Source organism: Temnothorax americanus, unplaced genomic scaffold, assembly GCF_048541705.1.
Source record: "Temnothorax americanus isolate GAGA-0224 unplaced genomic scaffold, ASM4854170v1 Scaffold26, whole genome shotgun sequence".
NCBI lineage: Eukaryota > Metazoa > Arthropoda > Insecta > Hymenoptera > Formicidae > Temnothorax > Temnothorax americanus.
Window position 1 is genome coordinate 2,892,856 of NW_027509401.1, and position 27,718 is coordinate 2,920,573.

General features: G+C 41.8%; 1 protein-coding gene and 1 long non-coding RNA gene across 3 annotated transcripts in view; one reads left to right on the forward strand and one right to left on the reverse strand.

Annotated features, from left to right (window-relative positions):
• The window catches only part of LOC143899224 (uncharacterized), a 125,800-nt gene that overhangs the window by 28,421 nt on the left and 69,661 nt on the right, over positions 1–27,718 (forward strand). The gene's annotated exons all lie outside the window — the stretch shown is intronic.
• Positions 18,453–27,718, reverse strand: part of LOC143899239 (uncharacterized) — a 55,171-nt gene continuing 45,905 nt past the window's right edge. Inside the window, exon 6 of the mRNA XM_077409384.1 lies at positions 18,453–21,478. Coding sequence (XP_077265510.1) covers positions 20,989–21,478 — 490 coding nt within the window. The 3' untranslated portion in view covers positions 18,453–20,988. The remainder of the gene's footprint in view (positions 21,479–27,718) is intronic.

Here is a 27,718-nt window from a genome sequence, read left to right on the forward strand (position 1 = left end):
TATAGTAATTAATTTGGCAAACATTTAGAGTTTTGGAATTTTGTAATTTTAAATCAATGTCTGGTTTTTAAATTTATTTTTTAATTGTTTTATATTTGAATCTGTCCCAGTTTAATTTTTTACTTCTTAAATTCAGAATATCTCTAATCTCCATGGAATAACTGATTTTCGCAATTCTTAATCAATAAATTTTAGTCATTCAATGATTAAATAAGAAAATGAGACTTCCCATTTTTATTCCTCGTAAAAGATTCGTGAGACGGAATTAATATCGCTTACATTCTTACATTTCACGTATCAATTTGTCGGAGAGTTCGCTCGGATGTCGCGATCCGAAATGGAGCAATACAAGTTAAGGCTTGATTCGATGAATTCCCCGTGACACCCCGGGTTCGGCCAATATCCTCGAAAACGGGTAATCGCTCGTAGAACGGCATCGCTATCCGCTGGGTCATGATTGCCTCAAACGCGGGGCACAAGCCACGCTCAATAAAAACGGTGTCATCTGGGACGGAACGCGATGCACGTGCCGACGTCGTCCGCGGAGTGAGAAACCCGGGAGCAAGTGTATCCCGGCTGATATTTATTAGCCTTCCAGCCGAACTTCGAGGGCGGCGCGGTGCGGCGGGGGTGGCAGGCCGAGGGTGAATGCGGATTTAACGAGGGGCACTAACAAATTTGATGGCACCCCAATTCACCGCGTCTGTCGATGAAACTTGATTCGCGGGAACATCCCTACTTTGATCGCTTAAAAGACTGGTAAATGTATGTTAAAAGTATTGCAATTAAAGCTATCTCTGTTTTGATCGTTTAATTAAGATTTTGTAACTTTTGCAGTGAGATTTAGTGAGAAAAATTTATACGTATACAAGTTATACTTTACTTTATTAAATTACAAATCACATAATTACTTTTAAACATTTAAGACAATTTTGCACGGTAATCTGGGATCTAAAATTCTACGATAAAGCTTAGCGAATTAAATAAATTCTCCTCTTTTGCATAATTGCGATATTTATAAGCTATTGACATATATGTACGCAAATTCTTATCGAGTTAGAGCACCAAACTAGATACAACCTCCCAAGAACTCGTCTCGATCGCAAAACGTGTCGCACTATCGATCGCGCTAACGGCGCGGCTGATCCAATATATAGCTGAAAGTAGGTGGAAAAAATGACGTACGTTCGATTGATAGCGACAGCGAACGAGAATCGACGTCGACGTCGACGAGCACGACGCGTCACGGGGGTGGCTCGCCCACCCGTTCGGCTTCTGCCGCGCCATATATCTTGATTTCACGACCCTTCTCGCAGGGGTATCAGGTTCCACACAAATCGGGAAACTCGGTTCGACGCGGATCGGGCGACGTAATCCAAAGCCATGGGAACGCAACGCTGATCGTCGCGTCTCGTGCCGACGTCCCACTCTCATTTCCCTTCCAGAGAGAGAGAGAGAGAGAGAGAGAGAGAGAGAGAGACCACCCCCCGGGATGGGGCCCCGTCGATAATCATTGTAAATTACCACGCATCTGTAGCGCGTTTCGGTCGTTAACGCGGCCCGGCTCGTTCTCTCGACGAACTATTTCGACTATTCCGTTCCGCTTCCATGGGAAGCCTGTTTGTCGATCGGAGACGCGTCTCGTTTCCAGATGCGCTCCTGATGTATATGAAGTGCTGTGAGAGGTCTACTACTAGTGACTGAAACGACGGGTTCGTTAGTTATTTTGTTAAGTTCATTTATTATGTCCCAGCGGTTGTGAGAACAGTTTTGACTTCCCGTTTTACCTTTATAAACAGCTTCAGCTCCTCGTTTTACCTTTATAAATAGCTTCTTCTTTTTTCTTTCACAATTCATAAATTGAAACTGACATAGACCTAAGTTAATAAGAAAACCAAATTGATACAATATTTTAACAAGCAGTGCTATATTATTATTAGTTATTTCTGTAAACTGTAGTATTTTTTCAAATATTACTGTAATGATTTTCTTTTGCTTTTTCTCTTCGATTTGGAATGCTAATCTTTTATCTTACGAAAAATTCCTTATAAGAAATTTAGTACAAGCCTATTGTTCACATATAATGATGTTCTTCGCTGTAACAAAATTCCTAGCTGAATTCTTAATTAAAACTTCCAATTAAAATTTCTCGCTGAATCAAAGTGTCAGGCGATGATATATATACGTTGAAAACGTCTTTTTCGTCCGTCGTTTTTCCATCTTGCTTAGCAAAGAACCGAGGAAGGCGGGAGGGCTTCTCGAACGTGTCGTCGATTGAAGCTGTCAAGCCCCGAAAGTCTCATTCCGCGCGGTTCCTCCGCGATTTAATTCTCGTTTCACGGTCGGAGCAGGAAACGAGTCGGCCGGACGGAACCAACCGGCATTCGATGAGTCTAACAGCCGTTTCTTCTCGACCGCAGTACTTCATCCTCCGACTGTGCACGGGGCGTGCTTTTGACCCGGCGCTAGTCGAATGGCTACCCGAGACGCGCGGACACAATTCCGGGCCTGGACATCAAGTTGGCATCCAGGAGGCAAAGCGGGGTTACACACACACACACACACACACGCTCGCGTCTAGGTTTCGAGAGCGTGCTGCTATTTAGCAGCCCTTAACGGTGATTTACTGGCGCGCCGCGGGGTGAAGTTATGTTAGCGCGGGGCTCGTCCGGGAGAGAGAGCTCTATGTAGTAAACCCACACTTGGAAGGGTAGGAAAGAGAGAGGTAGGGAGAGAGGCGGATGCGTGTGGGTGCGTGTGTGACTGGCAGCGTGTACCTATTTAGGCTCGTCGTGTCGTGATACATGACACGGAAGAGGCCACCCGTGGACGGCCGAGGGTAGACCACCCCTGATCGATCTAGCGCGTCTATCTGCAGTCCCGCATTAATGATTATTTTATTCCCCGCATTGACAAAGTACCCCGCGACCGACCCTCGTGAAAGATGCACCCTGTGTGTCCAAACTGGTCCAGGCTTTTGTGGTTACCACGGGTTTGAGTTTCAAGAAATAACCGCGGGGTGCTTTGAAAAATCGGTCAGGGGAGTTGAAAATGGTCCGCATTGTCTCCATGGAAGACTTCGAGGAAGACGTGGAAGTCGTGTACGGATATTAATGGCCTTCGTAACGTACGTTTCGTATTCGCATATAAACACATGTCCGGTTTATATAGTCATCTATTAAGCGAGCTGCAGTGCGTGAGTTATAACATTCTGGGACTCGAGTCTTCACTTCATGCGCCACGAAACATTGAAAAATGACCGTTTTCAAATTGAATCAGCTTCCGTGATGCGTCCGAGAATTTGAGTAATCATTTAAAGAAATATTGGATCCTTTTGATGAACGCGATGAAGCCTCGGCAACGGTGACAAGATGGCCGCCGAGGTCTTTAAGGGAGCCTGAATGCGCGCGGACCTTAAAGGGACGCCTCCTCACCTTTCGCTGCGCGGAAATCAATTTACGAGCGTAATACACGGGTACACGACTAATTCTATGGCGGGGCTGTTTGAGAGTTCCGCATAAAAAGCGCGCTCGCGTCTCTCGCGGGCTTTCGTGTGCGAATGGGCCCCACGGCACGTATGCACGTATACGCACGCGAAACGCGCACACGCGCGAGTGCATGTGTCGCGACTTACATACACGCAGGAACATATATTATTCGCGCGCACGCACACACAACGTTTGCAAATGTATCCATGTATATACGTATATGTGCGTGTCCGTGTGCGTGCGTGCGTGCGCGCGCGCGCGCGGCAGTTCTTGCCGACCGGCCGCGGCCGGCCGGGCGGGTCTTGGGTATCGGTCAGAAGAGGATCTTGCCGACAAAGCCGAAGATTTCCCGGCTAATTACTAGGAGACTAATTGAATGCCGCTCCTTTCGCGCTCTCTCCGCTCGCTGCCTCTTCTCGCGTTCCCTTCCTCCCTCTCGCTCTCCGCCGCGCCGCGCCGCGCCGTGCCGATAGCTTCTCTCTCGCGCTTCGTCGTCTCTTTCTTCTGTCGCACGGTCTCCCTCCCGAGTTCTCGCCCTCTCCGCCACTAGCAACGTTCTCCGTTGGATCCGACTACGCACTCTCATGCGAACGTCCTTCTTCGTCGACGTCCTTCCTCCGCCACCGTTCTTGATCCTCCTTCTCCTCCTCCACCTCCGCCTCCTCGTCCTCCTCCTCGTCTCATTCATATTCATGCAGTGGTAATAGTCTGCCGCCTGCCCGCCGGCGGACATTACTACACACTTCTTGCGCGCGTTCTCGCCACCGCGAGGCAGCGACGCCAGCAACACTCCTCCTCTCCTTCTTGCCTTCTCCCGATGTCCCCCTGCTCTGTCCTCCGCCTCCCTCGTTCTTGCCGCTTCTTCGGCGTGGCTTCTCGCCGCGCGTCTCGGTAAACGCCAACCCCCGTTTTACTACCGTCTTCTCGAATAATTTGCAGACGTATCACGCGGTTCTCGCGAGAGGGGGGGGGGGTTCTTTATCTGTTGGCTGCTTGCCGCTCGCGGGAGAGTTTGCAAATAATTTCGCGCGCGGACTTTTCCTCAAAACGCCCCGTGAGGAGACATAAAACGGAGTACCGAAGGTTTGTGGGACCAGCTCAGGATAGTTGCTACTTTATGTGGAACTTTATGTGGAACTTCATGTTGCTGAATTTATTAATAAATATATGTATACAACAATACCTACATTGCTGTTGACGAAAATTTAAATTCTTGCTCTAAAATACATTAGGGGTTAGCATTTAGAATATTTATCAGCGCCAAAGATAATTAAATGTCCCCAGAAATTCATAAATGAAATATTATAAATATGTATCAAATATTTACAATTTCAAACAAAGCAAAATTTAATATCTCAAATGTATATTACACTGATTCTTACGTTTATTGATTGCAGTTTCGTTTTATCGACGAAAAGAATCTTTCAATGAAGATAAAGAATAATCGTTATATATCGCTCCATTGGAAAGTCCACAGCGAAATGTCGTGGAGAGAACTTCTTCAAATCAATTTCTAAAAAATACGATCAAAGTTTTCACACCATCAAATTCGCAGTTTCCTCCGTCACGGACGCGCGCTTATCTGCGAGGATCGTATCCTTTCGCGAAGTCCCGTTTCGCGAAATTGGCTAGCTTCACCGAGACGAGACGGCGGATAAGCCGGTTCCAAATTCACGACGGAAGTTAGAAAGCCGTCTATTACTCGCGCGTAGTTCTCCCGCGGTATACTGTATGAATGAAAAGAAACTTTATTTAAATAAATAGAGAACCGAGATATATATATATCTATATGAAATGCATGTCTAAAAAAAAATCGGCGCGACATTTTCGCGCAAAAGTGCAACGAACGCACGTTCGCAATTGCTCCGCGGTATTCCACGATGTAACGTCGGTATAAGATGGCGAGTTTCCACGATTCGCCCCTATGACGATTCCTTGAACGCCGGGAAATCCTCCACCGCCGCGCCTTTTCTCGAATCCTTGCTTGCGCGAAATTGGACAGCTTTCGAAGGACGACAGGGTAATCTCGAATTCTCAACGGTATCTCACAACGCGCGCGTTATTTCCAAGCAAAATAAACTTTTCTCCTTCTCTCTTTCTCTCCGACGCCCGTTCTTTTTCCCTCCATTTCGCGTTTTATTCTATTCTATTAAAGTTACGGTCGCGACGAATTTCTCAATTTTTCGCTGACATTGACGGATAACATGCTGAAGACGTTAAATTAAGAGTCAAATGAAGTATGATATTTAAATGCATAACTCACACACAGACATATGCACTACCGTTTAAAAGTATTTGCCACCCCAGAAAAAATAGGAAAAAATTCGAGTTTTTTGCAGGAAACTTAATTTTAAGTAGAGATTATTGCATGGCACGTACTCATTATTTTTTTATACAAAATTAATGTTATGTTGTTACCCCTCAAAATCCCTTACTTCCTAATTTTATGTAATAATTTTGCGTACGAAAAATCTCAAATAATAATTATTTAAAATAATGTTATTTTTTTGTAAAATCATTGTTTAACATTGTTTAAATAACATATACAACTACCTATACGATAAATATAAATGTAGCAAATTATTGACTTTTTCATTAAAATTTTTATGTGAACTTATCCCTGGTCAAATTTCTTTAAGGCAAATACTTTTGAGCGGTAGTGTATATGCACGTACATCACTGAGAAAAAAAATTTGTTAATCCCAAAAAGTATTTAGTTCGATACGTTCAACTAAACATTTTAGTTAGTTAACTAAACATTAGTTGAATTAATTAATTTTTGATTAAAGAAACTAAATAAATTGTTGAAGCAACTAATGTTTAGTTAATTAATAAAATGTTTAGTTGAACGTATCGGACTAAATATTTTTTCGGATTGACAATTTTTTTCTCTGATGTGTAACGTTACCTATACTATTAGGTAGCAACCTTTTAGTGCCGCTTCTTCTAAACTCTTTAGGAAACATTTGCCGCTTAAATTGTCTGCTACTGTAGCCACCAGTATTTTTGACACGTGCTGATCTATTGAAATACTTTTGACTTTGAAGTTATATACCACACAAAGACCACACCGATTCCATTGTTAATACATTTTTTGTTCCATGAAAAGATTGGTTTCAAAATAGGATTCTCTCAATGGAATATCCTTTGAACACTTTCTGAAGTAATGAGTCGCGTGCGCTATGAGTCATTCAGAAGTTTTTCTCCAAAAAGTGATGTCTAGAATTTTCTTCCACGCCATTTTACACGATCTAAGAAAAAGCAAAAAAAGTTGAATTCTAAATTAAATTTATTAAAATTAATTCTTTACTTATATATATATATATATATATATATATTCGAAAACTCAAACTCTCAATGTTAATTTTTCGAAACTTTAGAAAAATAAAGTTTGATTAATATTTTGTTTAGAGAGATAAAATTTGATTAATGTCAGCTGTTTCAAATATCACGCAAAACAAAGCGAAGTTTAATCAATTGAATTAAATATAAATCCAATATATCTAGAGGTAATCTTTCTAAATTCTTTTCAACACGCCTGTTGACAGACATGTTTATAGCTGTTAGTCTCGTATACCTACCTGAATATGCTGAATATATTCACTGCGTATTTTTTTCTCTTCGCATTGCACCGTTCACAGAAGGTGTAAAGGAATGATTCGAAAGCAGCCTTTAAAGGTTGCTTTAAAGCAGTCGAAAGAGTTTTCAGTTCCCAAAAGAGGATCGTCAGTTTTATTCTTTTTCTCTTTACAATACTGACTGAATATGGTGGCCATGAATTTATCGAGGCATTGTAGAGCCCCGCTGCAAGGATCAAATCGCATCAAAGTGTTTGTGCTCAAACACGCCTTCTGCATTGCCATAGATATCACATTGTCCGTTGCAACTGTCGTCGTTAAGCATGCGATCAAAGAAACTCCTTGGGGAGTCAGAGGTCTTTCCGGGACTTTCTGGCAGGCCCTCGCTCGTGAATTTTTTGAATGTTTTTCTGCGCAAAATTTTGCAATTAAAGAATTTTTTAAAAGAATGATTTAAATCTAAGTCGCTTTTTATATCCGGCATGTTTCTAAATTATTACTTTTGTGCCTACATCTGTAGATATTTCTTATTAACTTATGATTCTGTTTAATATATAGAGCGTTCTAGAATTGTGTCCTTTAATATTTTAATTTAATATTTAATTTAATAAAATAATACTCCATATGATATTATTTAATTGAAAGCTCCGAAAATGCAAATATATTATTAAATCTTTGTTTAATTGATTAATTTTAAGTCAATTTTGTTCCATCAGAAACTTATAATTTAAGTCCATTAATGAAATATTTAATGTTGGAAAAGAAACATTCTGATAAACAATCTCTAACTAAATTTTAATGAAATTTACTACTAAAAAATAACAATAAAAAAATAGTTAAAAATGGAACTTTTTCTTTATCTCTCTCTTTTGGGCTTTGATTACTTTTCTATTAAACTCAATCAATTATTAAGTCGAAAGAATTTTCATTAGAACTAACATTTCTTCTGTTAGTTCGACTACAAAAAGGTAAAATTCCCGTGGCTATTGTCAAAACGTGGAGACATTTATGAAGTGAGCCATGAAAGAACAATTTTCAACATGTAAACTTCAACATAGAAATCTCGTCAGTCGTGTGACAACAACAAGACATGCCTCCTAGGAGAATTCTCCCTGGACGATTTAAGTTGAATTATGAATTCGTGAATAGACATTTTCGCGCTTTTATTTGTCGATAGAACGGTACGGAAGTTTGAATGAATTCCAGCAGGCTAGCTAGGGACTTGGGCACACTGCCCAAAGTTTAGGTATCGTCACGAAAAATCGGCGTGATAAATGTGACCGCGATGCTCTCCATGTGTCGCGTGGACACCCAGGAAACCCCACTGAGGAACACCCAAGGGCCAAACGTGTTGAAAATTTCACTCGAAAATCCCATACATACGGCGTCTGCATGTAATTTAATATTATTCTACTTATTTTTTGTAATATAAAAAATGTCCACGGACACAAAAAGACAACATTACGTGCGTAATTATGTTGATGTTAATATCTCGTATTTAAAGTTGCAAGAAATATTTCTACTTTATATTGTACATCACTCAACATTTATATTTTAGCTGAAAAATAATTGAGAAAAGAGAAACGTTCCGCGCTATTTCCTTATTGTATTATTATTATCATGTATAGATATCTAAGATAACGAGCTCGAGATTTGCTCAGTCTTATTTAAATTTTCGTGAAAATAAGCCAATTTTTTTATTCTACTTATTTTTACAAAGGTTTTCAGTCTTATTATAAGCACGAAAAATCAAAAGATTCGCATATGTGTGAGTCATGCATGCAACGCAAAAATTCCAAAACCTTTTTGTGCCGGCCAGCCGAAAAATTTGAAAACATTTTGTCACGTATACCTATTGGGCGTATATACTTGCAGAGATTGGTTAGAGGATTAGCAGAACATGTAACGATCTATGTCAAATCGTGCAGGATAATTTATTTCTTGATCACAGCATGAGTTAACAGAGAGACACAATTCTGTCGAGAATTTTCCAAGGCTAAATCATATAACAATGTGTTTCTTTTGCCTTTCTCTTTCTCTTTCCCTCTGTCTTGAAATAATTTTCTCTCACTTATTTCGATACCACAATGCCTGTTTGTACACACATAGTGATAGCGGAGTAATTACCATATTGAAGTAAGATAACGGATGTTCCCTGTTATATAGAGCTAAAAGAAAGGATCGTATATATAAAGATTTAAATTTTACCTGTCGACATTATTGTATCCTTGAATTTATGGGATATAACAGTTAAAAACTTCAAACAGGGATAATGATGAAAAGCTTGGAATTTATTGCTGAGAAGGTATAGCAGCTGTTAACATAGACACTATAGCTTGATTTGTAATACAGCACGTTTATCCTGTACTTTATGGTTTGACGAAACCTAAGTGCATAAAATAGAGAGGCCGGCAAAAAAGAAAGAGCGCATTGTGCATCTACGCCGGTATCTCGCCGATATCTTTCCCATCGAATGACGGAAGAGAGCGCCGCGCGAAGGAGAGCCGCGTAATGATATCGATCGTGGGCGCGAATCTAAATCATCGATCTAAATTACGTTGCGCATCAACCTCTGCGATCCTGGCCGGGGGACCGACGAGCCTTTGCTTTGCCGATCCAACCTAGATTAGGCGCGAAATCCCACGGAGAAGAGAGTCGCCCCTTCCGGTTCGCCGGAGCGAGCTAATCGCAAATACTAACGACCGTCCCGAATTATTCGACCACCACCATCGCCACCACCACGAAGCCGATGGGTAAGCGTCGCCGTTTGCTGGATCGTCCGCGAAAAGGGAACAGCACTGATTATCTTCACGAAAGAGATGCCCGTCGTGATTAGTCCGCTAAGCTTCATATTGTTACAAGACAAATTTATCGAGCGTCAAATAGTTCTCGGCTACTTGACTTCGATTGCGTTTCTAATGAAAGAATTAATTCTACTTCATAGCTCATTATACGAGAGTGGATTGATGAATATAAGGTTTCTAGCGCATCACGAGAGATTTAGTACCTACTACCTCGAACTTCAGGTTTCCAAAGTAAAAAAGGTGTTAAAAGGTCTAGTCTTTTTCGGTATAGAAGTTGTACGTAGTAAAATCAAGTGAAACCTAGAAAGTGTTTTATGGCCTGTACGAAAAAAATGGGCGTTAAGAAAATACGTCGTACTAAATGGCGATTGTGTTGAACAATAAACGTGTAAGAAGAAAGATGAATTTTTATCAGATCTTGAAACTAGTCTCGTGATTCTTTCTTGTCTCAAATTTATTTTATAAGCATGAGGTGAACTTTATCTTTATCAATCATATAGTTATTATATTTATCAATCTAGTAGAGGAAACCTTGTAGTTCACAAAACTAATAATTATAAAATATTGTAAATTTATTCGCAGTCACTGACGTAATTTTACATCATTTTAATATTTGTAGCTGGTCGCCGCTGACGTAATTTTACATTTATAGGAGGGCAGATGACTTTATGATTACTGCAATTATCTAATAATAATTGATTTCATCAAAGTGAACGTTTGAACGGAATTAAAAATAATTCGAAAATGAAACAAAATTGCACGTGGCTTTCGCAGTTTTAAGTCGCCAGCTGTGAAGTGTTCATGTACTATCTGTATGCAATTAATTTTTGATTATCACAAACATAATTAGCAACTATATTTGAATATTTATACAAAATTCGTAATTATTATCATTACATTAAAGAGCGATTGTGTGACAAATTTTCGATATAAATATACCGATGTTCATCGATTTCCGGGAAGGAAAACGTGCTGAGATAGGCGAGGAAATAAAAGTTAACACGAAGAGTGGCTGCGGTTGAGGCCAGAGAATCGTGGTGTAGAAGCAGGTAGAGAAGGTATTCATGACATGATTAGGATTTTCGCTGCTTGCGGGTACGGATTAGGTCAGAAGATTGTAAATATTACCTGATCAGGCAGATAAAAAGGAGGATTTATAGTGAAAATATTTGTGCGTGTATTCTCACGCCGTTGGCGTTGGGTAAGACGACGCGTAGGCGGAGGTGTGGGCCATTGATGATTTTGCTGAAAGTTAGCGTCGTAAATCCTAACAGACATTGTCGGACTTTCAAGAGGAAACCCGCTATTGTGACGCGCCTTATGGGCTGCTGTAAATAATAAACCACCCTCGTCACTCCTATGTTCATCTCCGATTTCGATATTATATATTTCTTTACGAGGCATTTGACTCTTTTCGTTCTCTTTCCACCTTTTAACATCGACTACCGCAAAGATTTTTTTTTAAACTCGCATAGTTTGTTCGAGGCGAATTATTCGTAAAAATTTGCATACCTTTCAACCTTTTTAAGAGATTCACTTTTTAAACGCGTAGAGACCGACGGGAAAAGGACTTTCGGGAAAAAAGTTTTAAAAAGTTTTCCGTTTTTGTACCGTTTTACGTATCTGTAACGTACATCTTATTTTTTTTGCCAATTTCTATAATTTTTTGTTACTATACGATTCTAATTTTTTTTTTTAAGCGAAAAAATATACTGACCGTCGGAAGCTTTGACTTTTCGTGTCGATGATTTTTAAAAAGCTGTTCGTGCCACCCAGAAGATCTTTTTAGTACTTCCAAACTTTTTTAGGTTCTTACGTAATTGTGAATTTTTTAAAAATAATTAATTATTTAAGATAATTTTTAAAAATATTAATTTATGATATAATGCATGAAAAAATTATGTTTACACGTACTTTAAATCCGGTATAGATTCTGATTTATCTCGATCGTGAAATCAAGCATTATAGTTATCATTATTTATTATCGAAACGCGCAATATTATGCATATCCGTACCAAGCATAAATGTGCGAATTTGCCGGAGAAGTATCGAGCGGAAGAGGGATACGCGAATGCGAATTCGAAACCGTTCGAATCTGTTGAGTTTAAATCCCATAAGCGGCTATAAATCTGGCCGCGCTAAGCGCATTATTGTCACATAGTTGCATCATAGAAAATCTGCATTTACGACACGGTTTGCAACAACGACTCGTTGATCCTGACAGATGGCCGCTGAAGAGAGAAAGACATTCTTACCGCTAACTATATAACTAATGCAAATCTAGATAGAGTATCCGTAATTGACCATTAACGTATATTTTAGTGCGTCTACTTAACACTGTCTTTCAGTGACTGGCGCGAACAGGCATCCAATAATTCTTCGCATCTTTACACGAAAATAGAAATCTTCATCAAAATTCGCAAACAGAATATTCTTCGCATCCATAAAAAAAATTACGATCGTTTATTTACAAATATAAATCTGTTCTAAACTCACAGCGTTATATATAGAGGAAGCATAGGATTAAATAAGTAGGATAAAACAAAAAGAGAGAGAGAGAGAGAGAGAGAAATTCGTTGTATAATATTTAATATAATAACGAGATTTTTTAAATAATTATTTTTTTTATGTAGAATTTTGCAAAATAGATTTGCTTTTTATTCTTAATTGTCTGTTGCAATGCATTCAGAATGCACGTAAATGCTCGCATCAATTTTTCAAGTACTAAAAAATTAAGGTGCAATCTATTATTCTGTGCCTGCAGCTGTTAACGAAAATTATTGCAACCATAACGTTTATTCTGAAAATTCAATTTCCGTGATGAATAATATCGTTCGGTTCGAGAAATTTGATCTACGATAAAATTCTATTTATGCAATCGTCTCTAAACCGTAGGATAGGTCATAGCTCGTCCGATTATCATAGTCGGCTGACTTCGGGGACAGTTAATTCTTCTCCGTCTCGTATGAGCATCAGGTGCGAAGAACGACCCAGCTGACGAGGTTAATCGTCGCTCTCGTTATTCTCTCTTCTTCATCTTCCATCGGTCCTCCGAAGTTGCCGTTCGAGCGGCATAATCTCTTAAACGAGCTAATTAATAATCCGTCGACTGGCTAGCAAACTCTGCTGGATTATTCTCTTTCTGTCTGCCACTTGCTCGCACGGTCTTTTTCTCTCTCAACACAGTTTTATATAAAATTTAAAAGTGCCGTTTTCTCCAAAGCACTGATTTTCTATTGAATTAAAATTACTTCATAAATGTAGTAATATTTTTTTTAGGGGAACTCCTTCTTATAGACAAAGACGACGCGCGAATTTGTCTCGATTTCGCGTAATCGCGGTCGGCGATGAGTTTCTGTGGCTAGAGCATGACCAGATTGTAATTGATCGCGTTTCACGGTTACTTTTATAGCGCAAAAGAATGCGTCGTAACCACCTGACGATGTCGATGAGAATAAATTCAGTATCGTGGCTCGTAAAACGTATAATAATATAAGAGTAATAAAGTCTTCCTGAAACGTTGCTGGCTCATATACAATATAATAATATATGATATATGTGTGATATATATAAAATATAAAATACATATAGATATATATAATATTTTGTACGTACATATATATATTATACCATATATATATACGCGATGAATTTACACAATTATCACAAAAATTAACGAATGGAACGCGCGATTAGATATTTGGAGAGATTCGGATATATAAAATAAAATAATGTAAAAATTTATTTTGCCGTATTATTTCATTTCATTATTTAAAAATAAGCGGTATAGAATTACGGCCTAAAAATTCGCAGCCTTGCGTTTTTCGTTCTACTATCGTATCGTATCGACGCGTCCGTTTCACGGTTTGCGGTTGTTTGCACGGTTCCTGCCGCAGCTGCGTTCGGCTCGCGCTCGAACAAAAAGAGCTACGGGGATATCGAGATGCAGGGGCGTCACCTACCGAAGTAGCAGGATGCGTTAAGAGAAACGTCGCCGACTCCGCGAGCGTATGCGTGCGTGCGTGCGTGCGAAAGGAAGGAAGGGAGAAGGAAAGGGAGATCTCTCTCAGCCACCCACGGAGCCTCCGACGGCGACGGCTCTCTTCCTACTCGGTCCTACCATTCCGTTTTCGTGTCCCATTCCGTTCGGGTTCTGCGTGCTTTCGTCTCGTTGTTTGTCCCACCAAACGGTGATTGTGACAATGTGAAATTAGAATTCTTAGATTGAGGCTATTTTATCAAAGTCACTTCCAAAACCAACAAATCCCAAGAATGATACCTATTTTTAACAAGCTCATTATAAAGATTATTATTGTAATGAATATCTTATTTATATGTTCTTTAATTAAAAATAGATCAACTTAAATTGTAGTACTTAAAATTAAAAATAATCAAATTTTTGACCGATGGAATTTCGTTGGCTTTCTTTGAATGTTTGAAAATGTTTCGAATTCTCGAAATAAATTTTATTGTGTACTGTTTTTCTTTACTTTTATATCCAATATTAAGTATATTTTTGTGTCTTATGTTAGATTATGTCGAGAAGATAATTTTTATCCGTAAGGAATGCAGTCAGACTACGAATATCGTTTAAATATAATTTAGGTACTCGAAAATTCTCCATCTCCGTCTTCACCGATCTCGGTAATCGGCCGTAATCATTTTTTCCAACATTTCTCTGGCGATATCGCGCGCGCCGCGCGCGGATGAACCGCGGTTGGTGGCGACATTAAGCGGGGACGTTGGTATTAGTGAGATGTGTATGTGTATACTTACAAAGAGAGAGAAAGAGAGGAGAAACGCGCGAAGGACCCGATCCGGACGCGGTCCCGCGCGTTGCTACTTACTGATATTTATTGCGCCCAGAAATGTGTACGGGCCGCCATAAATCTCCGCATTCACACGGAGTTCCTAATTTACATATTCTTCGTTGAGTGCTTCTATTTCTCTCGTTCTTTCTCATTCTCTTTCGATCGCCTCTCCTTCCTCCGCGACTTTATTCCCGTTCTCTTTTCTCGTTGCTACACCCCTCCCTCCCCTTCTACGCGCGATGCATCGTTTTCTTATGACGCTAGCTCCTTGAATTTTCTGCTTTTCCTGTCTGACAGTGCCGACACCGGCACTAACCCAATCATTTCACATCAAACGAAAGATTTACTTGCTAGTTCGTGAAAGGTTGCCGAAATTGAAACAAATAAATGAGAACATGCGAAATAAAGCAACATTTATTTAGAGAACGTGTTTTTCTGGCTATAAATGACGTTTGTCGAAATCACAAATCACCGAAAATGACGAGTATCAGAATTTAATTAAAAAAAAAAAAAAGAAATCGGACGATCGGAGGAAGAAAGAGTTCGAAGACAACGAGCGTGGACATCGCTTTTTGTAACGCGCTTCTTAATGGTGCATTAACCTTTGCCGGCCCTCAAAATAGCTCGTTCGATTGCAATTAAGGTATCGATCGTAAATTCGTTCGCCCCCGAAGAACAACTTGTAGCGACGCGAAACGAGCAGCTCGTAAGAACTCGCCCCCACTCGTACTTTCTCCGTCTCGGAGCTGTCAGAAGCGAGAGTTATTTTTACAAACTGCTAATTCGTTACCAACTTTTATCACTGCGCGCGTAATTGCGTGCCGCTCCGCCGGACCTTCATTACGAACCTAAGCACTTTCAATGTTCATCGATCAATCCCGTGGCTTCTAATCTTTCCTGCATCAACGCATATGCGTTTATTTCCTGTTTAAGGTAACGCTTTTAACTTTTGTCGGCTTCCTTTTCTCAATTCCTTAATTTCTGATGAAAGATTATCTTATCTTAGGTATGTCATTTCGTTAGTAAAGAAAAAATGTGAATAATTAAGTATACTATAAATGTTAAAACCTACAACTTCTGACATTTATAGGGGACTATCTGTACGTTATATAAATATTTCTCGTAATTTATCAAATTTCTATCAGCATAAATAGGAAATGACTGTTAATTTCGTCGTACGGCTTCGTGCGGTATCGACTTCACATCGCGATCTTATCGCGATTAATCACCGGCAATCTCGACGATTAACCCTTCCGCACTTGCAACGCGGGAGGATGAAAACGCGTCTCTCCCGCGCAAAGTACGACGAGGTGGGCAAGGGTTAATACTTCACCTCCATCCTTCCCGCCGAAATCATCGCGGAACGAGGCGTGAGAAAACGATTATGCCCGGCAAAGCCGCTCTCTTGTCGAGGGGCACCCGCCGATACATTATAATGCGTATTTATGCGCTCGATGTTGCGCACGTATGCGTCGCACGCGTGTTCGGCTGGCGCAAGAAAAAGGGAAAGACGAAAATATAGCTGAGAGAGAGGAAGAGATAGAGCGTGAGGCGGAAGATGCGGTAAAGAGAGCGAGAGAGAGAGAGAGAAAGAGCATGAGGAAGAGAGAGGACGCTCGGATGCGGGACAGGCTGCAACTGCTCGGGGGTAGGAGTGGATACAGCGCAGCGGGTGGAGGAGCATCTTCCCCGAGAGAACCTCGTAAAATGGAAATCAATTACATCTACACTTAACCACTTAAACTGGTTTCGCCACGGTCCTAAAGCTCTCGGTCCTCTCTCTCCCTCTCTCTCGTGTAGAGATGAGCAATGTGTAGATGCACGGAGGGAACGTTACACACGGTATTAAAGAAAGAGGGAGATGGTGAGGAGAAAACGAGGGGAGGAAAGTATCGATGAGGGAGAAAGGCAGGAAGCGAGAAAGGGAAAGAAGAAAAAATGGGGGGTATGTATAGAGCAGCCGGTGAGCATCGCTAGAGGCTTCACCCTCTCTTCTTCTTCTGCGCCTCGTATTCTTCTTTTTCTTCTTCTCCTCGTCTTCTCCTGTTGTTCTTCGTCGGTTTGCGGCTCGCCGCAGATCATTCGTATCAACATAATTACAAGCTCAGGAGCCGCCTCTCTGTTTCTCTCACCTCGCTCCACCCATCACGACGTAACACACGATCGCTTTCGCGCCCCGGTGAAACCGTTGTCTTCTTCTTCTTCTTCTTCTTCTCCTCCGCCGTTCTCTACTCCTTTCGCGTTTCTTCCGACCGTGGATTCCTTCTACCTGGCCGCCGCGCCGCGTCCTCCATCGCTAACTCAACGGGTCCTTAAAAAACTCTCTCGAGTACTCGTTGAATGTCTTCGGAATAATTGGTGAACGCCCTACGTGCAATTTAGATGTTCAACCTTAGTTTCCTTGTTTTTGTGAATAAAGAAAGTATTATTAAGCTATTTTTCATAGTTGATGAGAATTTTAGATTGGCCTGTTTGTCAAATTTCAAAAAGGATATACCGAAATGGTTACTTTCACAGAAATTTAAATGGATTGGAAATTCTTTTGGTAATAAATTTATTATTTAATAGTTTTTCGTCATTGTGTGTGTGTGTGAAGCTTGATATATTTTAGTAAGAATCTAAATATTTTATATCACTTGCTTATGCAATAAAATGTAATATAGCGTTAACAAGGTGTAAGAAAATATATAATGCACATTGTCGCTTATCGCTCAATTTTATCAACTTGATCGTACGTTACTTTTCTAATTAAGTTACCTGCTGCGGCCAAAAGTGTCATCGTATACATTAGAAAACAATGTGCGTTCTCGTTATTGGCATCTGGTTTAACGCTTCATATTTCGCTTCGCGTTCGAATGAGGGTTAAAGGGCGTCTCGTGTCGCCGCGGCTGCGCTCGATCGCGCGAAACAGTTGCGGTGCAGCGACCCGACGCGCCCAACGACGCGACGTGAAGCAACAGGAGGAGAACTGTACAATGCGATATGGCGATAGCGACATGCTCCCGATACTGAACCGAGAGTTCGAGTGACAGAAAGAAAGAGCAAGAGAACGAGAGAGGAAGAGAGAAAGAGAGAAAGTGAGAAAAGGTGTTAGTCATGGAACGAACCGAGCCCTTAAAGCAGCCGCATCTGAGAATAATTGCTCGCTGACAGGCCGTGAAATGAATTTATTTAATTTCAGATAGGTATAACAGAATTACACGGCAGTTGAAGGTGCGATGAAGCCTGGGTGGCGCGACGAGGGCGTACACCGGGTGGAGAAAGAGTGGGTGACGAGAGAGATGCGTGTGGCTCTTCTCTCGAGTCGTCCGCGAAACCAAAAAATGCAAAATGTATAAAATTCCGCGAGTCTCCTTGATCGTATGATCGAAAAACGGTATTGATATGATAGAATTCGTGTCTTGCAGTGCGATTATTAATTTTTTAATACGATATAACGTGTCTCAAACAAGGTCGTATAAAATCTATCACATTAAATTGATACGTAATTGGAAATTAATTAACAACTAATGCTAACAAATTTCATTATAATAGGAATTTCTTATATCGATTTTTTTATAATAATATTCTAAGGATAATGTTGATTAGGGTTTGAGTCAAAAGAAAGTGTATAATCTCAATTGGACGTTTTTCAATAACGATAAATAATTTATTTATAAACGAGAATATACAAAGAATATAAATAATAAAGGAAGAAGGTTAATAAGGGGACGCAAAAGGTACAGGCGATTGAATAATCAGATAGATTAATGAAAATTCATTTATTTTCGTCGTGCTACATCGAGGAAATATGGCGCTGAACTACTTGCTATCATAGAAGTTCCTTTATGTACAAATTGCACCATCCTGTGACAAGATGCGCATTAATACTATCGCGGTATATAATACAGTTACGTCGAATCATTTTCTCTTTCACGCACGATTTCACATTCGCTCGCATTTACATACTTAGCATGCATACATACATGTACGTACACGCAATCGTCACGTTACAACATATACTTGTTTGTTCTAATGAGCGCAGAATTATTTACAAATCGAGATCGATAACTAAAATACAAAGATACTCCCTGATCCTCTCTGATACTCGCAAATCTCTACGATGAGATATTACGCGGACACGGGGCGAGACATGTCCTATCGTTAAATAAACCGTTCACAGCGAGACGTCGAGATTTACGATAACATTGACTTGCGAAGAAAAAAAATTCGATTCTTCTATAGTGCCTTTACTAAGATGGCAGCCTGGAACCATACTAATTACGCAAACGCGCTTTCTCGCGAGCCGAAAAATACTCATTGTCCTCATCGGCCAATCGACGCTACCACCAAGAATCGAATTGGGCTCATACTCGTGGAGTCATTATTCGAGAGAAGTATCCCCCCAAAAATACCATCCGCGACTCGTAGAGAGACTCAGATGGTATTTTTGGGGATACATCTCATCACCTTACATAAATCATACCGTTCTTCATCACATCACACCACCACAATAAATCATTACCCTATCTCATCACGTTACGTCAACCATACTCCTCTCCATCACATCACATCACCACAACAATTCGTTACTTCAACCTCGAGTATCTGAATGTTTGGATCCCATACATCTCCTTTAGATCTTTGGATATCTCATAGCGAACTCGGGCGCTTGCACTAGCGCACATTGAGTGTGTACTAAGGCTTGTTCTTGTTAGTCAACTCTTATATTTACAGAACATCTTAAATACTTTATGAAATACTTCTTAGCTTCTTCTCAGTAAAATGATCTATACAGCATCCATACAGATTGTTTTATTAGCTACAATGTTTTTAAATGCGTATTTAAGCGATTTTAAATATGAGAACAGATTATATAAACAAGCCTTAGTGCGCACTCAGTGTGCTCCAGTGCAAGTACCCGAATTCGCAATCAAATGTATGATTCCGTTGTTTTCTGAACATTCAAACATCCGGATATAACTTTTCGGATCTTTAGAAATGTGAGATGAATGAATATATGCAAACTATCGCACATATCCAGTTCTGTAATTTCTTAGGATACCTGGTATTTCGCGTATTCGGATAATCCGTGTACGGAGTTTCAACGGCCGTTGCCAATACGTTCGCCCCGCGAATAATATTAATGGAACGACATGTATACACCAGAATTACATTTATACTATATTATATTATATAAATATCTATGCGTCACACACACACACAGACGGTCCGCGATTAACACACTGGGCGCTAGGGATAGTTCTTTGGTCGCACCTGGATGTTAAGGGGAAACATGAATGTTAAGAACACGCTTAAACTCGCAGTCGCAAGCGACGCATTACGACTCATCGTTCTCCGTTGCTCTCTTGTACGTATACGATATGGAACTAAGTAATATCATGAAGATGTGAGAAAAATCATGGGTTTGAAGCTAATATTCGTGGCTCTCCTACAGAAAAGAGTTTGGTCTAAAAATGTATAAATAACATTCATTCATTTATTATTAACGAAATTGTTAATATATTATTAATATATTATTAATAAACACAACATAATAAAATTATAATAATATATTATAACATAATAATACTAATAGTGATAATTCTTAATTAACAAAGTTATTAATTAAAAATTATTAATTAACAAAAAAGGTACATTTATGCCAAACACATTATGTTCAAGTAATAAATACAAATATTCAATCTACATACCTTATCTTAATATATAATAATTACATGCATAATACAATAATTAACAAAACTGTGAAAGATTAAAAATTGAACTTTGAAATAGTTATAATAGAGTTGTCACTGATGTATGTCTCTCGTTATGAAACAATTTAATTAAATTAATAAGATTCACGTCTTTCAGAAACTATAAGAATAATATTTTGAAAATAATTTCTTCAAGATGGCAAATAAACTTGATTTTCCAGCCAACTTGAAGAACAATAATGAAGACTCATAAAACTACATTCGTAACGGTTTGTTATCAATTGCACAATTCAATGTTTATGTATCCTATTTATTACGGCCGCGAATAATTTGATTATCATTTTCCGATTCCATCCCGAATTCCTTATTTGTTTATCGCCACAACAAAAGTACAACGAGATGCTACTTACTTCCATATCGCCACGCGCGATTATCGACGACGATAAATTGTATGCATATGTGCGCGCTCCGTCATGCCCCTGGCGAGATAGAAACGTGTTGGAACAATTCCGGTTCCAGTTCCGATGTCGGTGTTGGTTCCGCGATCACAGAGAGAGGGAGGAGGAACGATGATGCCGCAGTCGCGGTGTCGTCGGTGCTAGCGGGGATCGCTAATTGGGGGAGGACGGGCGTGTCCGTAGCGGCGGGGATGTGCTGGCCGTCGGTGGATAGGGCACGTACCTCAGGCTGGTCGCGGTGGTGGGCGAGGACCGTCGCGAGATCATCGTGACGGGGGGTGGTGGTGGTGTCCAGGGCCACGACAGCGTCGTCGGATACGAGAAGCCGGCGGAGGTGGCCGCGACGGCGGCGGTGGAATAGGGCGACGGCGAGCCGGCAGCACCCCTGCCGTACAAAAGCGCCGTTGACGCCGGCGACAACCAGGGCGGCAACGCGTGTCCGCCGTTCTCGTGCGGTTGCTGCTGTTGCGCGGACGGCTGATGATGTTGCTGCTGCCTCTGCGCGGACGGCTGCTGAGCGCCCAGCGTCGCGGCCGCGGCCGCGGCCACCATAAGCGGCGACGGCATAGCGAGGTGCTCGTAGATTCTTACCGAGGGTACCCCGCATCTCACCAATTGCTGCTCCATAAGCTCCATAGGATCTCTGAAATAATAAAGGACAAGAATCGTCAGCGTATACGGAATAGATGGATGACAAGTGCATTCGAAATATAGGGCGGATCTCTTAATTCTTTCTTCGTTTCCTAATTTTGCATCGCAAGTATAAAGGAGATTTTCTTTAGATTTATTTTAATTTGGTATAGGTCTCATAATGTATGCTAAATTCCGCCTATTATGTGCATTATCGGACTCATTGTCAGATATTATCTCTCTCTCTCTTTTTAAAATATACATTACGAACCGCAGTACTTATGATGGATGTGATGTTCAAGTCGTAATAATGTAATTTTGATGCCGAAGATATTAAGCAAGAGAGGGAAATCACCTCGTGTCATTAATAATATTAACGGAATAATCGAGTAGACGCAGTCAGGTAAAAGACTTGTTTTAAATCTGGCGCACGCCGAGTCGTCTGGGAATCGGCGTCCGCTCGGCATTGGGATTAGACGAGGAATCGAACTAGGGACCGCGCAATCGTGCGACCGAGAGGTCGCGATCCTGTGCACGCGGCGAATCGACCGAAACGGCAAAGATCGCGCCGGGCGAGCAAATAAATCGTCTGAAGCCGCGGGTACGCGAGACAGAGCGAGATAAAATCGGTCCGTTCTTAAGGCGAGAGAGGCCGGCCCTCGCCGGCTGATTAATCGATTGACGTTATCGGCATTAATAGCACTTAAAAGGGAGTAAATCAATGAGATTTCTTTACGGACGCATAGTCGACAGAGAGACAAGACAGAGAGAGAATGGCGGGTAATTAAGACGAGCTTTTCTCTCATAGAGAGACGTACGCGCGTGATGGGGGGAGGGGGAGAGAGCGGGGAACGACGTTCGCAAGAACCTCTTTCTCCCCCAAAGCAACAAACGTGATGGATGATTTCGTGCGTTAGACACGGGCTTAATTAGGGTTAATTACGCGCGATTGTGCGCGGACGCGCCTTCGTTGCTTCGTTACTATCGCGCGGCAGAAACGCTAACGAGCGAATTATTGGCCGATCACGGATGAAAACGCGTCGCGAACGGCGAGAGGGTCATTCTGTATTTCTTTCTTCCTCTTTCCCGCTCTCTCTCCTTCTCTCTCTCTCTCTCTCTTTCCCTTCACGCCGACGATAATTAACGACCAAGTCTCATTGCGCGGAATCACGGCGAGTCACTTCCTACTTTCGTGATTACGCGCGGGAGCGGCGTGTAGGGACACGCCGATTATCGGCCGGTCTAATCTCAATTATTAAGGCTTCATTACGATATCGCGAATCCGAGGCGGCGCTTCGTAATTGCTTTCGATTTCAAGCTCGGCGAGGTAAGACCGATTGCGCAAAGCCCGTAGGAGCGAATCAGAATGTTTGATGGATTCTGTGGCCTGAAGGAGTGTCTCAGTCGTCTTCCGCCATTTAAAGCGAACGTGTCGAATTTGTTTGACGCTAGGTATATCGAGACGTTCATTTTGTTCGATTAGCAAATTTCAAACCAATAATCCGCTTCGTTACTTTAATTTTACACTCGTTTGATTTCTTAATTGACTATGACATTCTTTAACTATCTTCTTTTCAGCCAGTATGAATCCGTAGAACTTAAGGAGCCACTCTTCTACATTTTTCCTTTCGGATCACGTAATTTTTAGTATTAAGATCATCAGACACTGGTTGTGAATGAAGAATAATTCAGTAATATATCTTAATGATTTAAGAAGAGTTATAATAGAGAGTGAACCAATTCCCATGAATGTCTAACGTCGAGGAGGTCAGTTTCTAGTAATCTAACTTAACCGAGTTAACCAATATTTTATTCAGAGAAGTTATAGACAAAGCGTGTCGTTCTCTTCCCGTTAAAATTAAAACCCACGTCTATTAAACAGCAAGGAAGGATGTTCGTTCTGCGTATTTTCAACATCCTTTCAGATTTAATGATTTGCCCCGAGTTTCGCTATCTACTTGATCTTAAGATCTTCAGATCTTTCAAGACGAAGGCAGCGTCGATGGATGGCTGCCGGTTCTTCGCGCTTCTCGGAAGTCAAGCGGTTGAGAGACAACTTGATACCAGTATCCTGCCGGATAATTTGAGCATGGGCCGGCCACGAATGATACCTCTTATCGATCATCTGCAGTTCCGCGAACCGGCAGCCGTCGAGATATCCGAAGACTCCTTTCGTAACTGGCGTTCGATAACTCAGCATTTCGTGCATGAAATAATTTAGGGGCGTGCATAATAAAAAGGTTCCGGAGAACATATTTATTTCCCACCCCTGGAACTTCAGGCCGTGTCTTCAATCCGCGCGGTCGCGTAAAAATATAAGGCTTTCCGTCGTTGTAAGAAATAGTCGTGAAATCTATTTACGATTTGCAAACGTGCGCCAAAAAAAAAGAAACCCGACAAAAAGATTATTATTTCGACAGAAAAATCGTTATATCGCAGAAAATAGTAGAAGAATGATTATATAGAGCGTTTTTCGTAGAAAATTGTTGGTTAACCTGTTACGTCGAATAATCGTCGTTCGTGGAACGTTCGGCGCGACAAAGCACTTCATCATCTCGCGCGACCGACGTCGTCGGGACCGTACAATTCAATCCCGACCGGCACCCGTAATGATTTTGTCTCCATGGACCCAGAGAGTCGGGGGGGGGGGCTGACTCTCGCGGGTCTAGTTACCCTGGGGGTCACCAGGCCGGGCGACACCCAGTCAAGGAGAGAAGGGTCAGCCTTCGTTCGGTAGTTGCCAGCCGGCACGTCGACGACGAGAGCCCCGACTCGTAAAATCGTAAAACCGTGGTGTGAGGGCGAGACAAAACCACCGTGACTGCGCGAGACTCGAAAAATAAAAAGAAATGCGAGAAATGAGATCTGCCAGGAGGGACTCGATCGCAATGATTCCAGCAAGATCTTTAACTATTCTATATCTTTCTTAGGATTCTCCGTGTGTATCTATTATTTAGATGTGTGAGGCGAAGTTAAAAAATTCGAAATAATTTTCTCGGAAAAAATTTTCTGAAGATATTAAGTGGCTAAAATATTATGAACTATAACACATACTTAATTCTTGAGTGAATAATTAAGCAAAAACGATTACTATCAAAAGTTACATTACATATGATTCAAAAGCGCCTTTATCTTAACGTTGTGTTGCAAACGATCCAAAAAATCGCCGTGCGTAAAATGCAGCGGTAACAGTCATTCATATCCGGTGCCGGTAATATTCTATATCGCGTGCAGTATTGATACCCGATCGAATCGAGACGACGAAGGGCAAATCGACTCGAGCCAAAAGACCCATTCGCGAGCCAGTCCGAGGAGCTTGACGAACGTGAACGGGGGTGGACAAGGGAACGCGGTGACTGCAGGAGCAGGCGGAGGGACGGTAGGGAGGCCTCGGGAACAATGGGTCCGGTGTGCAGTCCGCGTCTCGGTTACCGTTCGGCCGTACCGCTTAGCACGTAACACGACACCCGAGGAGGCGCACGAGCGTACGTATACACACACCCTCGCACCACATAACGCACACGTACACGCAAAATACACACAAACGCACGCGCGTATGCACGCGATGGTACATGGATGCATGAGAGTAAGCTTCGAGCGGGAAAGAGGAAGAGGCTGCGTGGAAGAGGAAGGAGCCTGGCCCCGGAGGGTGAAACCGGCGACGGGGGGGGGCGAGAGAGGGATTAGGGGGGGCCTGCAGGGCTAATCGCCGTCCACTCGGACGTGCCGGACCACACACCGGCGCGTCCGTCCGCGGCCATTCCTCTTCTCGTTCTCGTGAAATATCGCTGTCAAGGGCCCGAACTCTATTAGCCGAGTTCCGCGGGTACTTGCCGGGGTACTCTTGCCTCGTGTATCGATCCGCCCGGATCGATCGTGATCCGAGATCTCGCGGATAGCAAGAATCGCGTGGAGGAAGGTAGGGCGGGGCGAGCGAGCCGGTGATTTAGGCGGATCCCGAACGTGGATCTCGATCGCGATTACGCGAGCGCAGCTTGGAGATCTCAAACGTAAGTGTCAGGGACTCCGCAAGGCTGCGGTCGACAGTCTCGTAATTTAAATGTGTATTAAAAAATTACGTGCAATGTACATGTGTACATAATATCACGGCTCATTTGAAAGTTCTGTATCTTGATACATGCGAGTAATACTTCTTGATAGTTGTAACTGTAATAAGGAGAAACTAGCGATGCTCGTTTCAGAATAAAGTTACAGTTTCACAAGTGTCGGATGAGTAAAGATAGGGGATGTAAATCCAGGGCGCGGAAGACGTTACGCGCTACCATCCTCATCGTTCGCCAGCGGCGCGCTATCTCTCTTAGCTTCGAAAATAGCTTAATCACATGGAGCTCGCAGAAAAGTCGAGGAATCAAATTACATCGTTCGTACGCGGAAAGGAACAGGTAGGCAGTCCCCGTCTCGCACACAAGTGGGGGCTCACGCCGTCGCGTGTTCGTGTGCGTGGCATACGCAAAACGGAAATGACGCAGCGCGCTAGCAACACGAGTCTCCTGTGCATTAAGGCTCAGGCTGCAATTCACGGCGGAGTGTGCTAGCGCGCTGCGCCTCTCCCCGGCCTTGAATTATATCCTTAATGTTTTCATAAAGCTTCCTTATGTACAGACAATAAAAGCCCTAATTACAGTCGTTCGCCGGGCGAGAGAGCGGCCTCCGGGGCCGGCCGCCTATTACTATTCGCGCTATGCCAGGGCTCCCGTAATTGTTACACCGCGATAAATATTCCTCATCGATCTGACGAGTCTGCGTTTTCCCCCGTAATGGCGCGGTTACGGTCGAAACGTTCTAATTAGAGGCCACCGCCGTTACCCATTAAAATGTCCATGACGTTCTCGCGGCTACACCCTCGAGTGCCGCTGTCCAGGACAGAGAGAGAGAGAGAGAGAGAGAGAGAGAGAGAGAGGCCAGTCTATAAATAAGAAAAAACTCATCCGGCATAGTCGACTCGAATTTTTTTCCAACCGCGCCGTCACAGCGTTCGGACAAATTAAATCTATTACAAGAGAGAGAGAGAGAGAGAGAGAGAGAGAGAGAGAGAGAGAGAGAGACCATTTGCCCTTTCGCAAACTCGATGGCAAAACAAGCATTAAATAAATCTCCAATTATTCTTCAAAAAGTGTACGATTATAGACTGTACTGCTTAGCTTAAAAAATGTAAAATTTTTATTCTCTTCATGATAAATGAATTTTATAATAACTATCTTCGCCATGATCATCAAATATAAATTTCTTGTCTTTCATTGAAAAATTATTGGCTAAGAAAATTTAATCAGGCGAAACTGGATACATAAAATTTTTAATTTCCAAAGAACTCTTTCGAAAATGTATATATATATATATATATATATATATATATATATATATATATATATATAGACTTCGAATTATATAATTAAGTTAATATACCTGGTGGATTCCTCGCATCTTTAATTGGCTCGCACAATCGCGCTAGTATTAAAATTGGATAAGCTAGCCGACAGCTATAATTGAGGGAAAAAAACACTTCCTGGACGTAGCCAGTAATAAGAACAGTTTTTTATGTATAATCGCGTGTGTGTTGCGTCCACTTCTCTTATCGGGAGGGAAAAGAAAAAAAGGAATTGATCCGTGGAGGGTTAATTGGAGTAAAACTGACGGCATCGTGTCGGCTTTTAGCGGTTAATAGCCGCATCCGTAATTTTCGAATGTATCTGTTCTTCGTTCCCCGAAGCCGCTCTGACAAGGAAATATGGTATATTTTCGCGTGGCTTAATGTCCCGTAATTTCTCGGAGCCCTTTTTTCAGCACCGTCGTCGGAGGGGTCCTTTTCGGAAAACGAAATCCGCCGTTCTTTCTCACGCGAGCCTCCTTAGTCTCCGAAGTCTCTGATCATCGCGCAGAACGACGTAGGTATAGACGTAATCTAGGTATAGACGAGAAGCCGTCCTTACTTCTCGTCTTTTGCGTCGCTCTGTCGCGTGATAGAACCTCGACGGCCTCGACGTAATTTAATTAGCGATCCACACGCGGGCCGCGCGTCTCATCGCTCCTCGTCTCGGCTGCGAGTTTACGCGTTTACACTAATAATTCGCACATAATATCTGCATGCTCGCTCCGTGAGCGCGCAAATAATAAAATTATGGCCGGCCGGCATAAGAATGCAATCACTTATACGCACTGGTGACCGCCGCCGATGTTAATTGCCGGGAATCGCTACCGGTGATTATATCGCGCACGAAAAGATCCTCGGTTAGTT